General features: G+C 34.8%; 1 protein-coding gene across 2 annotated transcripts in view; it reads left to right on the top strand.

Annotated features, from left to right (window-relative positions):
- LOC149065441 (complement C3-like) overlaps nt 1-18,654 on the top strand; it is a 278,201-nt gene that overhangs the window by 256,488 nt on the left and 3,059 nt on the right. For both annotated transcript variants that reach the window (XM_089253977.1, XM_089253976.1), the window contains 3 exons: nt 575-658; nt 7,732-7,818; nt 9,597-9,744. In XM_089253977.1, the coding sequence (XP_089110103.1) occupies nt 575-658; nt 7,732-7,818; nt 9,597-9,744 (319 nt within the window). The remainder of the gene's footprint in view (nt 1-574; nt 659-7,731; nt 7,819-9,596; nt 9,745-18,654) is intronic.

Raw genomic sequence — 18,654 nt, 5'->3', positions numbered from 1 at the left:
GAAAAAATGACTTTAGGAGAACAAGAAGAGACATTTTTGAAAATGAAACCAAGCATTCTATTTGCTTTTGTGACCACCACTGAACAATGTTCAAAAAACCTAAGCAATGAGTCCGTCCGTCTCCATTCTGTCAATGAGAATTCCCCAATCGCTGATCCTAGTTGCATCCGGAATAGTGACACCATTTAACTCGTAAGAGAACCGTGGGTTGATATAACCATGTGATATCTTAATATTCTTCATATCCCTTCCCACTTTGTAACTGTATCTATGAGTAGCAATGTGCATCATGATAGGTCGTAATTCCATCACAAATTTCCTATCTTCTCATTTTTTTCACCTCCATGAAAAAGACAAATTTAGGAAAACAGAATTTTTTTTCTTTTAATTATCACAGTGATTTGACCTTTGAGACAGGAAGGTCTTGTGAGAGTCAATTGATTTAATTTTGAAAATGCAGAATTTGTTTTTCTTCTAGGTATGGACTTTTTTGAGATAGAGAGGTTTTACTGTGTATTTTAATACAATTGCTATTTTACCTTTTGTTTTTTTGTTAAAATCATTTTTAACACAGGTGGTTGTCCCCGTAAAGAACCATTTTCTAAAAGAAATGAACGGGATGATCTAAAAAATTCTGCTTGTGAGAATCATCATTATGGTAAGTTTAAATTAAAATGAAATTTATTTAAATCCAATATTTAACTTATATAACATCTATATATGGAAGATTCAAGTCAAACTCCAAGATTTGAATTTAGAAAATAAGAGATCAAACTGAAAATAGAATGTTTCTTTGTTATTCATTATTTTAGATAGCTTTATGACCAATCGTATTTGTTATGAAATTTTTTTTCAATAATATTTCTTTCTCTTCTGTTTTTTTTTTCTTCTGTCAGAAGAGGTCAGAAGTTAACTTTCACAACTATAGAATTTGCTTTATTACAGGAAGTTGTGTAACTTCTTTCTACATAATTGCCATTCAAGAAGGAAGGCACTGAAACTCATAAAAGATAAATTTTTAATGCATTTGATAATTATCATATCAAAAGCTATTCCCAAGATTCCTTATGTCAAAAATTTCCAGTTTCAAACTAAAAGAACTTTTAAATTTCCACAAATTTCTTCCTTGAAAAATGAGAATTTTTTTGTTAGATGATTACAGGCTGAACATAGTTAAGGTTTGGATTTCAAAATATGAAATAAGAATCTCTGATCAGAATGTTTGAAATTTTCACGTGAACGCTTCTGCAGCAAGGGAATCCTGCTTGATGAAGAAACATTATTTCAAAAATTTTCTGCAAGAGAAACAATTGGTACTTTATTGTAGTTGAAATAAATCCATAAAATATAAAAGTAATTAAAATTCACGAGCAATGCAACCAGGCGCGGATCCAGGGTGATGTGTTGGGGGGGGGCGATTTTTTACAATGAAGATGTCGATCGGCGAGACCCAACCTAGTGTCCGCAGGTGCCAAACGTTTTTAAAATAAAAAAACTAATAAAAAATTAATTAAGAATTAAAATTATTTAAAACTTTCAATTAATTTTCATTTAAAAAATTAATTGATTAAAATTAATTACGATTACATTTTAATTGAAAATAAAAATTAATTAAAAAATGAAGGCAGTTAAAAATTAAATCTAAATTAAAATTTATATTTATAAAAATTATATTTTTTCAATATGCAACATACTTATTTAAAAACTTGCTTGCAGCAACTGGTGTTACAATTAATGAATAAGCTGTTTTTGATAATAAATTTGAACGTTTGTGCCGGCTACCCTCGCAAAAAATACCTTTTTGAAAAAAAAGTTTGAGGTGCAGACTGAATAATGTGTGTTATATTTATAAACATTGTAAGGAATTCTGATGCACATTACCAGCTAAAAATGTTTTTTTATTAACAGTATCACGAGCAATTGTACAAATAAATAAAAACTTTGCAGATGAAAAGAGAGCAGAATAGGAAAAGCGTATGAAGAATTGGTATTTTAAAATGTTCCTAGAATACTTCCTCCTCCTTTGCTTGATAAAAATTAAAAATTAAGGCTCACAGTTAACCGGACAAAACAATGTGCACAAATAAAAATTCATCCGAATGTGTTTGATAAATGCTTTTTTCCAGCTTTTCAAGTCAAAGTATAGAGATACTTTCCGTTTAAATTTAATTTTTTTGATCCCTGTGAAAGTATTAAACGTTTCTCTTTGTGACGTTATGATAACAATTAGGCAAAATAATATGAATAAAATAAGGATCTCAGTCAACCAGAGGAAATGAATTCTAAGCTAACTCGGATACAAGAAACCTCATTTAAGAGAGACGATCCTTGAACATTTGAAGAAAAAAAAAATTATCTAAAGCCCTGACCATGGCCTCCACATTCTACAGCGGGCCCCTAGGCTAAAGCCTCTAGTGGGCCCCCAGACTTTTCACGGGCCCCTTTATAGTTAATTTATAGCTTAAAAAAACAAAAAAAATGATGAGAATCGTCCCTGGCCCTGTCAGCTCCACCCTTGGGAACATGAACTTTATGCACAACAACAAAGTAGTTATCAAATAAATAGGTAGGCTACTACGTGCACACTGACAGCCCCCTTACCCGTAACAGGTCGCACTGAGCTTGCGAAAAATTCTTGTGACCGCTCAAACTTTAAATGACTTCATGGCTTCAGATAAAAAACTGAACCTATGCAGCGCAGCTTTTGTCCTCTCATATGTAGGGTCCGTGATAAGGCAGTTTCAGTTTCAGTAAAGCACAGGGTAGATGTTTTCCCTGTTCAGATTTTGAATGCCGGTGATGGGATCGGCCAAATGAGCTTTGTTTACATCAGTGATTCCAGGTGAGCCCTCTGGGGTCTGTCTCGTTCGATAGAGAATTCTATCTATTTGCCGGCAGATCCATGTGGGGCCCTCAACTGGCTCTGCTTGTCTCGTACTAATTCATATCAGCTCAGTACTCCCCACTCGGCACTGGACCCGACCAAAGGGACTTTGTTTCCATTCATGGGGTCCCTAAGGTGGTTCCTCTTGTTTCGCTCAATACCTTGTTTAGTATTTACTCATGATCTGCTTGGCGTATGCACTGAAAAGGTTCGGAACCGCTGCTGGAAACTCAAGGATCCAAAGCCGAGCTACACTCACTCCAGCAACTTTTCGTGTTCACGTATACGCTTCGAGGACTTCGCGATTGGTGTAGAGAACATTAAGCAGTCTTCTTTCAGTTACTCACGTTCTAGACAATTAATTTTTCTTTCTGTGAACAATTTTATAGCACACCAAACTTGTATCCTTTCTTAAAATGAAAATAAGTACTACACACAATAAAACACCCATTTATGACATGTCTGTATTTACAAATAATACCTTTAACTTCCTCATTTATCACTTATAATTTTCAAACGAGACGATAAAATTAAAAAAATTACAAATTTCCAGCTTTGTATACCCGATTTATGAAAATATTTTGCGTCTGAAACCCATTTTTGTCTTCAAATAAAGTTTCCCATCCTACTATGTATAGAGTCAGACTTTCAATAATCCCTCCAGTAATCCGGTGTTTTTAGGCAGGTTTTCTCCGAGCATAGAAGAGGAAAACATAGTGCGCACATGTTTATGAGCAGAAGTTTGTTATTTAAATGGACTTTTTCAATCAATCTGCAGTAATTCGGCGATTTCGTTAACCCAGTACACCCTGGTGTGATATGTGCCAGATTAGCAAGAGTCTACTGTACTAATAATTCATATCTCTATTAGTTCTAGAAAAATTGAATTCCATCAGCCTTTTTTTTTTTCTTGTAATTTTTCAATTTTTCCCCTCAATTTTTTTTTTTGCAACACTGATTTTAACCATCCTCATGCCCCGTTACTGAAGACAATGTCCTATTTACAGGAGAACTAAATGGGCTATAGCCCAGGGCGGCAAGTTCAGAAGATCGGAAAATTTGAGGATTGAGTGGCCAAGAAAATTAGCAAAATGGGAGAAGGGCGGTGAAATTTTTATAACCCTCAAATAAACCCACCTCTTCCCAGACAGCAAGTGACTGTGTCAGTGAGTGACCTAGAGAGTTTGCAAGCGCGTGAATGAGCAAAAGCGTGACTTAGAGCGGGAGTAAGAATGTGAATGATCAAATGAGTGACCAGTTCAGTGAGTGGCCTAGAGTCAGCCGTCAGAAGCGTATACTGGGCCCTCGGAAAAAGTAATTTTTCTGAGCCCCCTACCTGGCGAGACACGTTTACTTTTAAAATTTTAAACCAGAGGCCCCTCTGCATTTGAGGCCCCCGCCCGCGGGGAATGCGTTAAGACGGTATTGTCTAGAGCGTGTGTAAGTAACGAAACAATTACCAAAACCAGCGTCAAACACGTGTGTGATCAAAACAGGGTGCAAACATGTAAATGACTAAAAGGTCCGTCCCACGAGAGTTTGCTAGGGGACGCTGGGTAAGATAATTAAAGTTAATAAAAGTCTTTGTCGGACATAAACCGCAAAAATAACAGCCGGCATGAAGTAAACCATGCTTGTTCGGTCATTCACAAAGGAAGACGCTTGTTCTTCTGCATTTGTATTGAAAGCCTTAAAAATTATTGCTTCCCTGAGGCGACCACGGATCCTGACAAAGACTTTTATTATCCTATCCAGCGTCCCCTAGCAAACTCTCGTGGGACGGACCTTTAAAAGAGTGACTTTAATACAGGTGTACTTGCAGGAGTGGGGGGGGGGCTATAACATGGGATGGAAAATTCGTGGATAGAGTAGTTGAGAAAATTAGACTTGAGTGGAAGGGTGGTGAAATTTGAATAGCCTTCAAATCGGCAAAACCGTAAATGCGCTTCTGACTGAACATCAAAATTACTCTCAATCTCCTAACCCGAATCTCTGGTTCGGTTTCAAATAAACAACTCATAAAGGATGAAAACTTTAATTTGGAACCACCTAAGCACGAGTTTCAGAGAATTACTAATCAGGAAATATAAAATCTTGAAAACACAAATACACGAAATACTAAATGGTAAATCTTGCTTATTCGAATAGGACGTCAAGATAAAATATGAAAATGTTTTTAAATATGAAAATATAGCATTGAAAAGTTATTGAAACAAGTATAGACTGTTTTCGATAACAAGAAATAATTGACGCATATTTCAATAAAATATGTGGGTACTAATTTGTCTGCATAATTAAGAAAAATTTAAGAGTAAAAAAACTTCCTAATGAAATTCTAATATTGCGCGATTTAAAATAATAAATTTCTTATTCAATTTTGTGCAGACTATATGGTTGTCAAAAACCTATTCAAAAACAGTTTTTCGCCACAGATACGTTAAATAGCAAAAGCTTACTTTCATGCAAATTGGAATGATTTTCATTAATATTTAATTATGATTATCAAGTGCACAATATTAATTTTCAGATTTTTTGTCTGAAAAGATAGTGGTTAAATTTAATTCCCGCAGAACATCCGACACCACACAATCAATTTTATATAGTAGATTCCACTTATAACGTTCCTCAAGGCCAAAACATAGGAAGAGGAGGTAGGTTTGGTGCCCCGGGCGCTGGACCGGAGGGGGGGGGCGTGAATTTCAACCTTTTACCTGCCCTTTAACATTACAAGGGACACCAAGATGCTGACCAAGCATCTGGTTGCGGCACTGCTCTTAGAACCTTTTCAAGTTTAGTGCGATTCATTTTCGTGGTTCCATCTTCAACTAATGCTCAGACTATAGAGACGTTGCAAGCAAGAAAAACGCTTTGAATGTTTAAAGCGTTTTTCTGCTTAAAACGATTTTATGGCGGTTTTTGGAAAAGCATTATACGCACGATCCACTTATAATGTTTAATCCAGGTACTTATTTCAAATTACAAAGGCTTTAATTATTAGATGGGGCCGAGGCCTATATTTTCATAGACATTATAGAGAAGCTATGTGTGTTCAAATGCTCACCTGCTGGCGCAGGGCTTTTGAGCTACGTTTTCGAGGAGAGGGGGGGGGGGCTTTGCTGAGATTTTTCATACTTTTAGGCCCCACTATAGTGAATTTGTAAAGTGAAAATCAAAAAATGATGAGAATCGTCCTGAGCCCTGTTAGCCTCACCCTGTGGGGAACCCCCCGTTAATGTCATTATCAGTGAATCCGAAAGCGAATGCAGCTTCATTCTCTGGGAAAACCCCAGATGTGCTACAAAAGTAATAGAATTAATTTTCTTAACACCCATTTATTTTAAAATTTTTACTTACCAAAAACAGTTTTTTTCGAAGATATGGCCATTTTTTGATCCTCGTCAAGCTTGCGTGTTTCAGAACTTAATTTTAAAAAAAAGAGATAACAAAGGCTAGAAAACGATGATTCATCTTATTGGATGGCTTGTGCTTTATTGCGCGTTACCAAGAAAACTGAAGGGTGTACATTTTTTTGCCTCTCTACACGAGCCCTTAGGCGCTAGGCAGCGTGACAGCCGAATCGTATGGAATCCCTGTAGAACTTACAGTTCTACAGGGGGAATACAATTGACCCTCCTCCGGCTATGACTTCTTTATTTTTTCGACCTTACCAGCAGAAGAAATCTCAAGGTGGAACTTGGGGAACAAATTTTAGGGAAAGGAACTTTGAGAAAAAAAGGAAATTAATTAAAAAATTTAAGGATTAATAAAGAATAAAAGTGAGGTAACTGGAGTTATGTTTGCTTGAAGGCTCTTGGGAGGGGCGATCGCGCCCCCCCCCTCCCGGATCCGCCACTGAATGCAATTAATATTCAACAGATGTGAAAGTTTTGGATATGAGACATGTTGGCTTTTTCAGTTACACTATATTTGTGGTGAGTCCATCAAATGCAACATTCTTTAAATGTCTGTGAAGTTAAAAATCACATGGATACTTGTGAATGTGCTAGCAATGTCACCAGAACATTCTGCTGTATCACATTTATAGGCATAATGCACTAGGACTTTTGGATAATAAAGAGGCAAATGATGCCTGTTGAGAATTCAGTTGCCTAGATCTTATGATTTCGCATAATGCCAGTGCAAACACATTTACATCTGTTGTTGTGCATGCTATTTTGCAATTTCAGCTAGTATCAGAATTATAAAAGTATTATATTGAACATTTATAATGTCACTCTTAAAGTTTTATAACTTTCAACCATAATGAATTATTAATTTTCCCAAAGCAATAATTTTTTAAATTTTTTTCTTCATCATATAAAATTCCATTGCTTCATGAGTATTTATTTAAAATTTGAAAGCATTTTGATTAGGTTTCTTATCTCAGATCATTTTGCAAACAAACTTTAATTAAATACTTTTATCATACCGTCCTGTATTTTTCTATGATCCACATGGGTGCTTAAACATACTAACCGGTATTGATGTACTCTCATACCTTTAGAGCACTCTCCCTAATTATCTTAGCTGATACTAAGCATAGTGCCATGCCAAATATATAATGAAAATTATGATTCTATGTATATGAGTAAATTTCATTTGTGTTAGCAGAACAAATGGCTACTTCTTAAAAATCTTTATCAATTAATGAAATTAAAACAGCAACACAAAAATAAAGAATTTTTTTTTTTAATTCAAAAAATGTTTTATGAGTGAATGAAGAATTTTTTAATGACCTATATTTATGCAGAGTCTAAATTTTAACCAAAAAAACTGTATTTTTCTGGGAAATTGAATTAGATTTTTTAAACCACAGTTAATCTAAGATATTTTTCTTCTTTTTGCAGTATGGCGTGGCAAAGTAGAAAATCTCACAAGGCACAAAGATGGACTTTTGTATATCAAGTTTCGGGTGAAAGAAGTATTCAAAGAAGGTTTGTAAAACAATGTCTATTATCATAGTTCAGTACCTTTTTTTCTCTAAAAAAGTTGCAGAATGTCTAAGCAATACTCGAATAAGATTAAGAAAATGAAAAAAATGAATAAATTAATATTGTTGCCAGTAGCACGTTCATTCTACAATTTTGTTATTATCCAACCCTATATATAAGGGACAGCTAGATTTTTATCCCCTATTTATTCAAAAAATGCATATGATTGCTGTTTTTTGCATTCACCCATTTCTCAACTTGACCTCTCTCCTTAGTATTTTCTTCATTCTGCTTTCAACCAGTTTGTACTCGTGTTTATGCCCTATGTTTGTTGGGCTGAGTACTTCACCATTTTTTGGTGTTTGACATAGGTGTTATATTTTTGACTCTTGAGAGCTTTAATTGACAGAAATGTTTTAAGGTATGGCATATTACATAATTTCATTTGATCTAAGAGTTTTTCTGAATCAAATTCATTATAAAAACTAATGATTACACAGCGTAAAATGAGGAATTCATTTGCTGTTCTATGAAAGGGGTGATAGGCATTTGTGTTAATTTTTCACATTCTTTTTCTTGGAAATGGATCAGTAGATATTTCTAAATTTCAAAAAAAGTGTTCGAAAATTGCTTCCAAGTGACAAAATTCACAATATAACACTTTTTAAGTATGTCTGCAGGCATCTGGGAGCTTCAGGGAACGTGAGCTCATCCCCCCTTCGCCCACCCCACAATGGTGGTCCATGGCTTTCGAAAAAAAGTGATGTTCTTGGCCACTACCTAGATCGAAGGAACTGCCTACAATTACCGTACTCACTCTCAAAAGTCATTGTGCCAAATCTCATTATCATACTTTCCCCATGAGTGGGGCCTCTGTAATACCATCCTGCCTCTCATCCATATGATATTTCACAAAGAAGCTACCTACCTCTCCCTTACTGTGTATATACAGTATAACTTACGTGCCTTTGCCATCTGTGGCATGTAAGGATGAAAGATATTTATTAGATAGTACATACTGTCTCATACTTGATATTCAAGCACAGTGAAAGGAGAATTATTAATAGGCCATTGTTAACAAAAACGTCCTAGAGAAATGTAATTTTTGTAGTGTGGACTGGGCAATAAGGGTTATCCATGGCTTTCCTTTCATATTATGGAGCCAGGCCTTATGCTAAGATCTTCAAAGATCCCTTCCAAAGAAGTAAATTTATGGTTTAAAAAAAAAACAGGACTCATCTCTTTCAGCACCCCCCCCCCCCCCACAGACTATGGTTTTATCCCATTGAGAAATATAAACAAAGAAAACACCAATTTTGTGCTAAGGAAAGTCTTTAGTTTTTGTGTTACAAGTGTAATGTTTCACTGTACCATAGTAAAAGAAATTTATTCTATTTATAAGTAATTATTTAATTATTTATTAAAAGAGTCTACAAACATCATTTCATGACTTATAATTTTGCTTCAGGAATGTTGTCTTTATAGTACATTCTAGCTATAAATTGTTTTGCTTGGGTTAGTAATTAAATCATTAAAACTGTAAATTTTTAAAATCTTAATTCAAGTATGCTTTGAAAGTTGAGCCATAGCTTCAAGTGTGCCGGGAGATAAAAAGATTGAGAAACAATGCTTTATGGGAATCAGCACCACCACCAATTATTGATATTATAGCAGAGTTCTCATTACAACCCAGATCGGTATAAACGAGTGTGACTGTAGTTGCTATTTTATCATATTCAATTTGTTGTTATACACGATTACTCAACATTACTCATTTCTAGGTGTTGAAAAGTTTTTAGACATAAAAGATACCATTCGTGAACTCATGGCTAGAGATAATTGTGATAATGCTGTTCTTGATAGAGACCATGAGTATGTGATTATGGGTAGAGATGGGGAGAAAGAGGAAACTAAAAATAAGGAGATTAGGTGAGTTAAAATTTTTTAACTGTTTTTAAATTTTTATTCAACACCGGACCAACAATATTTTGAATCTATGATAACATAATATGATCATTCTGATTGTTGAAGCTTATATGTACACATATGCAGTCAAATTTACTTATAACTAGGGTTCAGATTTTTATGACCTAAAGATGAAATGTCATTGCTCATTGATTAAAACACTTGAAATTAAGGTTTTTAACCTATCAGCTATGACATTTCATCTTTAGGTCATAAAAATTGGAGTCCGACTTATAACATAGTTTCCTTTGGGGACTCTAGATGTTGTATGTCATAAGCGAGGTCTTGAAATTATCTCATGTAGCAGTTGTATATGAACATAAAATGCATTATTTTGAAATCAGTGCTGGAACTAAAGCGGGGGGGGGGGGGAGAAACTCCCAGGGCAGCAGTATTGGGGAAGAGTAGACAATTTTAAAGAAAATTTTTTTTTTTATAATTCAAAAAACAATATTTTCACAAATAATACTTTCTTATTGGATCATGGAGTTTTCTGTTGGGGGGAGGGGTATTGGCAAGGCTAAGTTTGCCCATCTTGACAAAAGTCATAGTTACAGTTCTAATTGAGTTTGTCATGGACAAAATAAGTGTATGCACCACCTAGTTAATTCAATATAGCATGAATATAGTTTTTGGTTGATACACCACCTGAAACCTTTTCAAAATTCATTACAGTACATGATATACAGAACATGAATTTTTTGGTATTATTTGAAAATTTGCACTAACTGTTTTCATTTAAAGTTGCCAATATTATACAATTAATTTAGGGAAAAAAATCTTTAAAAAATTCCACTTGTCGTCAATCAATTTGCTTTTCAATTAGCATAGTTTTTCAACCGGTAGTAGTTTGATGCTATTAAAACCGTGTGGATTTCTGCTTTTCCCTATAACATCCTTAGAAGTAGAGGGACCAAGTCCATTCATGCCTTGTTCCGACCAGGTGCTCAGAGTGAGACATGTGACCTATATTAGCAAAGCTGTCATGTTTGGTGTTTATTTTATGCAATTCGTGATTTGCAAGGTTCATGTTTGGTACACCTTATGGCAGATTATTGGCCCTTGGTCCGAGGGCCTCAGAGATTTTTGTTGTGGTCCGCCAGTCACATTCAGAAAATAGTTGGAAACAATGAAAGATGACTAATTCTAGAATTAATCAAAAATATAATTTTGGAATTAATGACAGAAATAATAAATTGATGAAAATTCAGATTTTGGAAAGAAATAAATTTAGAATTTTTGTGTTGACTTTCTTTATAATTTCTCAGAAGTTAAAATTTTATTCTAATTTTTTCGATAAGAATTTTTTTGTCCTGAAATAATTTTTTAGTAATAAAAATATTTTTCCTTCTTTTGTTACATGATTTATGAGATTTCCCGCAATCATAATGATTAATTATTTTAAATGTATAGTGTTAATTAGTTTGTATTAATAGAAAAGATAAATTATTTAAAAAGAAAAGCACACTAAATTTGTGCTTAGTTTTTTTGAACTGCTCAGATATGTCAAGTAACCAGTTTTCATATACAAAAATTGTGTGCAATTTGGTTAAGAATCAGAAGAGCAGTCAGTTAAAAACAGGTGAAGAATACGCATCTGAACCACTATAGTTGGCGGAAAATTTGGTTGCCAAGAGAACATGAATATATTTGCGAAACACAGAGACAAATAGATTAAAATTTTACTAAATTTTTATTCAAAAGTGCAGAAATATTTGTGAATATTGAACTAAATTCCAATATTTATTAAAAAATTAGCAAGACTATGTAGCTTATTTAGTGGAAAAACACACATGTTAATTCATTGTATTTTCTGTACTAAATCAATGAATTTTCACCTCTCTGTCTCAAAGTAATTTTCGAAAAACTCTACCTTGAAAGCCAAGCCCAATGATAGTAAATAAAAACACAAAAATTCCTTTTCTGGCTTTTTTCCGGAGGTGAAAGAAACTGATAACAAAGGATTATTCATATTACAGTTCTTTGTATTGAGGATCTTGTCGATCATAGGTGGATACTGTGATTGATGGAGGGATGAATGTCTTGTTCAGCATGGCAGAAAGTCGGCCAACAGATAATTCAAAGTTGCTACAAGGAAGCTACGGGTTTCAAACCAATCATCTCAGTGATGAAGGAATCAGATCTGGTGAACCACTTAAATTTCAACAAATCTCAGAATAATGTTGAACATGGAATTTGGAACATTTCAACTAAAAAACACTTGAAAAAAAAAAAATCTGAACATATTTTAGTGTATTTACATATAGTGTGATTAAACATTGATTGTGTAACTTAACCAATAAATATCATAAGTATGTAGTAAAATATAGTACAGTATTTTTAGTTTATAAATCAGTCAAGTTTTTTTGCCATTTTTTGCCGCCTTACTAAAAAAACTATTTTTTGAAAACTATCTCAAAATTTTTTTCGGCCCCATCAGTTTTGAGATAGAAAAATTTGACTGTATTAGTACAGCATGAAAGCACCATTATTAACAAAAATAATGCAAGTAAACAGACAGCACTCCCAAAAAGCTGAGGTAAACACATAGGAAATGACCACAGGAGGAAAAGATCATTTATAGGCCACATGACATTAGCAGTCTAAACCAAAAAAACAGGGTTTCCCCCTCTCTATTCCTATACTCATTCTAAGATCATATCAGGTATTTTTTTATCACTGCTATGAACCCAGGTGATCCAAAAGTAACAGGAAATAGTAAAAGTTCAGTAATTCAAAAAACAATAGATGCAGTTTTCACAGAAAGCCAACAGATTTTTATTGTCAAAATAGTTATATTCTTTACTAACAGATAACCACTCAGCTGTAGAACATCACAGTGTATCTATCATCAGGAAATGCAATCATTTTGGCAATACATTTTTTTTATTTAAAAAATTCTGTCTTTCTGTGAAAAACATCAAGATATCACCTGCGTGAAATGCATGTACATAAATACTTCTGTTTTTTTACTACTTTTTACACGTTTTTTTTTTTTGCAGTATGTTATATCCAAATTGTGCTATAGGTTAAGGGAGTTTTTGGTATGCTATATCCACAGTATATGTTTTGAGCAGGGTATGGCATGCAATAGAGTTAAAAATATATAGCAGTGAATAGGACAAAAGTCTTGGAAAAAAACTATGTTAAATTAGTGTACTTGACTATGTGCAGTACCACAGAGAAGTGCTGTTTGAGCTAGAGGAAAAATCAACTCTTTACGGGGGGGGGGGGGGATAAAAGTTGAGTGTTTGAGTCTCTCCTCTCTATACAAGAATCAGATGTATCTTGAAACTGGTCTCTTGTGTACTTCCCCCTTTTCAAGTTGTAATTAAATTGCTACTGCTGATTGATCCCATTGGTGGGATACTTCATGATTTATTTTTCTGGCTCTTGCCAGTGATAAATAACTGATTTTCATCACCCATAAATAAACACTGACCATTATAAGAAAAATACAACACGACTTCAATTTAAACAAAAAATCACATTAAAAAGAGCATTTCAGTTTCTTAAGTATATTTTTCAATCAATTTTTTACTTTTGGTTGTGCAATTAATACATATGGTGTAGTTTATTAAGGCACTGGGGACACTTTTTATTTGGTGCAGCATTTTAGCAATTTCCACAACCATTCTGGCATGAAGGCCCTGTTCTTGATGCTGATCTCATAATGCACACACAACTGTTTGGCCAAGGACTTAATAGAATCGTAGGATTTTAATATCTCCAGAAGGCTTTTTTTGCATTGGACACAATTTCAACCTTTCTGTAGGACTTGCTGAATGCATTAGTGATGGTTTCTGAAATGGACACAAAGGCACATAACTCTGTAGGAAATTTCAGGTCATCAATTCTCAAAATAGAATTGGGACCAATTCAACCTCTTCAGTCCTGGTGTCCCCTGTAGGAGACACTAGACGAAGCTGTTTTAAAAAATTCCACTTAGTTATATATGAAATGCTCCAAGATTTCTCAAAATTAATTCTAGAAGTTTCTTTATATCTCACCCGCAAACAGCCATAACTCTAAGCTTGCCAAAATTCTTGATGCGTGCGATTCTCTGTTGAACTGGGGTAAGGTGTTCATAATTGGCAGTGATTTCAACAGCCATTGTGGTGGCGTTGGCTCAAGGGCCCCCCTGACCTATCTCGGGAATTTTTCTGAGACAGGACATCTGTGGATTGCAGGTGAGATTGGGCAAGGAAATGTTCGGATTGATTTTGGTGAGGTTAATGCTGTACTACTTTTGAACGGTTTGTTTTGGGAGACCATAATAGTAACATCACCTATGTCTCCTCGATTGGTTCTAGTGTTATAGAATACATTATCTCCCCCCTCTCCTTTTTGCATCCACACATTAGGGATTTTGAGGTACATCAATGCTTATATTCTAACCATTTCATAATAGTGGGTCATTTCTATGGATCCACCCCTAACCCCACAATAAAATTTTGTTAGTCTAATCTAAGGGCTCCCTAATTCTGAGAAGTATTCTTAGCTATCTTTTGATAAGATAACTCTTTGATCAGCGCAATTGAAGATATGGATCTCTTCTTTATATAAAAATTTCAAAAAAATGTATAATTAGTGCTGTTCTTACCTCGCATATGTGCACCAGAATAGCTAATCATTCGATAGAGAGTATTGATTTTATAAGCATATTATGAATGCGCTATTGACAGAGATGCCATTGACTCACTATAGCGCGTCAAATATCCAGAATTTCAGAAAAGAACGCATAAAAATTTGGTCCATGCATCCTGCGGGACGCATTCTTTCCTAGTTCCAAGAAGAAAAAAAGTAGAGAGAAAGAACTCCAACGTTTTTTTCCCTTTGCATAGTCCATCATGATTGCACGACCTTGAAAAAGTGGTTTACTACTTTGTATACCTTGCTGTATTGTATTGATATACACGTGGGTTGTTGCAGATATTTAGTTGCTTCCCTTAATGAGGGGCCATGCACAGAATTTCCAGATTTCGGAGCTTCTATTAACCTGCAGACACCGGGTTACTCACATCTCCCCTCCCCAATTTTGCCTTTGGTGAAAATCCGGGTTTGGAACACGCAATTGCACAGTGGTAATCGGCTAAAAATATGATTTTCTAAGGTTTTCCAATTTTGAGTTGGCTATTCCTTTGAAAAAAGCTCTGGTCGCCATAAAAATCACAGACCTACAACACAAATATGTATACACTAAATTTCAAATAAAATTTTGAGGATAGAATCAAGGCTGAAACTAGGGAGGGGGAAAGCAGGCGGGTCTAGTGCCCCCTCTCCCGGACTCTGGAAGGCGCCGAATTCACCCTTTATAACTGCTTCTTTTACATTACACTGAGTGCCAAAATGTGTGCTTGCCCCATTCGAGGAAGTATCTAGTTGCAGCCCTAGATAGATGGCACTACCTACTGAACAAAAAACACGCTGAATGTTAGGCACACAAATACACTTGAGTTTCATCAATAAAAATCTGACATAGCTCCCATATTCAGGTGTGAAAATATGTGGCAGTTAAATGGTGACAGATCAGAGTGGTGGACCATCAGGGAGGGAAAATAAAGTCATTCTATGAGGAAATCGCTTTGCAAGGATTTATATGAATAGGAAATCGGAAGATAAGTGTCTGAGAGAGAGTGTACTTAGAGAGAGAATCTCATTTACTTTAAATCAGAAGATATTATTGAGAGCTAAGATTTTTTTTTTAAAAATAAAAAAATCAATCAGAAGGGAATTTATAGATTGATTTATTAGTAAATATATAAATGTGTGCCTCTAACTTTTAATTACAGTGGATCCGGCTTATAACGTTTTTCAAAAAACTGTCATAAAAAACATTGTAAGCAGGAAAACACTTCAAACAGGAAATCTTAATGAGAATTATTTATAGAGTTGGGATGCGCGCGCACGGACAAAAATAAGTCATACTAAGTGGAGAAACTTTCTAAATGGGAACATTATAAGCTTTGAATAAGACAACCATAAGTATTCTTTATGGGCATTGTATAATATTTTATCATGTGTATATATTGTTTATAATTCGTTTTAATTGCATTTTTAATTGGGTTGCTGTTTTTTTTTAAAATATATGACATCCATAGTTTTATGGGCATCTTTTTATCAGCCACCTAGTTGGGCATTTTGCCTGTTGTGGCATTGTATTTGTATTTGTGTATTTGATCGACTGTATATTTGTTTTAGATTTATTACATGTGCTAAATTCTTCATGTTCATTTTTCAGAGGCTTTTCCTACTAGTAGACAATGAAAGTAAATGAACCTTTGGCTAGAACATGTTCTTAGAAATGAATTATTTATTTGATTTACAGAGATACTGTGAATCAAATATATCCTCCTCCTCCTACCCAGAACAAGGCCCGCCGCTGTCTCAATAAAGATATATAAGCAGGTAATCAAAGACCTGGGGCACGCTGGAAAAAATTCATAGAGTTACCAGTGAATTATGGGGGAGGACCATACTTTTTTCAAGTTAGTTTTGTTCTACAGGGACACACTTTCACTCAAAAGGGACCCAGATTTTTTGAAGGTAAATTAAAAACCAGGTAAATTAAAATACAGCAGCATCTCTGATTGAGGAGAGCCAGGCGGTACAATTACCAAGACTTGTATGATTGTTATGTCAAAGCTAGAAAAAATTTCCATTCAATCTGTCTTTAAAAAACAAACTTTCTTTGAAAAAATACACTTTGACATCTGTAATCAACCAACACTAAATTTTGGGTTGCTCTTAACCCCCTTTAAAAACCATTGTTCTCTTTCCCCCCATCATCTTCTATCCTTAAACGAGTTTGATTTAGCTATTTCTCAACATTACTTGCCTCCTCGATTGAGGCCTCTTTTGGAATGAGATGAGCCGGTCCCCAATCAATCCCTCCTCCATTCTAGATGAACAAATTTCTTCATCTGAATACTTTACTATCCTCTCATTCCTGAAACCAAAAAAATCCCCAGGTTTAGATGGCTCCTAAATGAATTTTTCAGCAATCTCCTCCCCCTTCAGTCAGCCATGAACCTCTTCAATTTTATCTTTAAAATCGGACATTTCGCGGACTCATGCAACAAAATCATCATATGTCTGCTTCACAAAAAAGGCCCCCACCGCTGACCCGGCAAACTACAGAGGTATTTTCCTCCTGAGTTGTTGCTACAAGTTTTTGCCACTCGTAACTATATAAGCGGCTCTATAACTGGTCGGAGGCAAACAACCTACTCTTGGAATCCTAAGGCCTCTTCCGTAAACATAGAAGTTGTATTGAACATATATTTACACTAAGTCCAATCATCCAAATACACCATAACAGACCATCTGGCAAGGTAAATTCCTATTTTGTCTACCTCTCTAAGGCATTTAATTCAGTCGACAGAAACCTACTCTGGTGGAAATTAGATGGTTTGGGCCTTAGTGACGAAATTATAAAAATTTACCAAATCTTTTCTTCTAAATGCTTATGAAAGAGTGAGAACCGGTAACTCTTTGATGAGTTCCCAATAGATTCTGGTATTTTGCAGGGTGAACTTTTGATAATCATACAGATATTTGTTTTTGCTTGCCAATACAAAAACCTAACTTCAGAAAAAAATAAATCTGCTTGTTACATACTTCAAGAAAAATTAATTGCAAGTGAAAATAAACAAAACCAATCTCATGATCTTGTGGCATTCAGGCTGTCTCCTAAAAAAACTTTTTTTTTCTGGGATGGTGTAGAACTGGAGATAGTTCGTAATTATACATATTTAAGTCTCCCTTAGGCAAAGCATCTGGAGTTGAATGAAGGGGATGTAGAAGAATAACTTGAAGACCCTAATATATGCTGAAATGTGAGGTATGTTGCAAGACAATCAGTGCTACTGCAGAAAAATCTGGAAGAATTTTAAGAAAAATTTAGAAAACACACTATTATGGGATTTTTTACTGCAGAAAATTTCCAGTCAGCAGAGGGCTCGTTGCAGAACAATGCAAAACATTCTGCTTTGGGGCTTAAAGAATACTCAAAAAAGAATTAGATCAAGAAAGGATCATTGAAGATGGAGAGTGTTCAGAGGAAGAAAGCAAAAAGAAAAATTCCAACAGGAGATATAAAAAAAATGTTACTCTGGCATTTTCAGTCTTTGGCTAGAATGTACTGTGTGCATTGGTTGGAGATAAATGCATCTCACTCCCTTCTAAAACATTTAAAATGCCAGAAATTCCTTTCGGGAGGGGACGACCAAAACGACAGCACAATAGAATTAACTGTCATCCCGTACATATCGTATTTTTCTCATTGCAGGGAAAAGTGGATCCCAAGTCCCCACTAGGTTTTCTCTCCTGGGATCCAGTTTTCCCACAATCCCGCCTAGAATGCAACCGAGAATTCCCCTGGACTCTGAACTCATTTCCTGGGATGCCGGAAGTAGAATAATGTTAAAGCACATCACATTGCTGTACTGAATTTGACATGTATAAGAAATTTTTATCACTATAGAAGAATGCATTTTAGAAACTGTAATCAATAAATTTTGAATACAATTAATAGTATTAATAGATAAATTAAAGTAATGAAATACACATCACGTACATTCAACCCTTTAAGTGAAATAAGATATCTTGTCAATCTTCGCCTCTAATATTAGTGTTTATAAGACTAGACATTTTGTAAAGTCTCAAAACTTTTCAGTACACATTATTTGTTAGGTGTTCATCTAATTTTTTTAAATTCCCAAAAGTTTTTTTTACTACAAAAAAAATCCATTAATGTCTGCTCAAGAGTGGGGAATTAACCCCCCCCCCACTCAAATTAACCTTTGGGGGGGGGGCAGAAAAGAAGCGCACAAAATTTCTTCCAAAAAAATTCCAAGTCACCAACTTTCAAAA

Source organism: Pholcus phalangioides, unplaced genomic scaffold, assembly GCF_987345545.1.
Source record: "Pholcus phalangioides strain wild (caught in Gottingen) unplaced genomic scaffold, Ppha-v1.0 ptg000039l_1, whole genome shotgun sequence".
NCBI classification, from domain to species: Eukaryota; Metazoa; Arthropoda; class Arachnida; order Araneae; family Pholcidae; genus Pholcus; species Pholcus phalangioides.
This window is presented reverse-complemented; position numbering and strand designations above follow the sequence as displayed.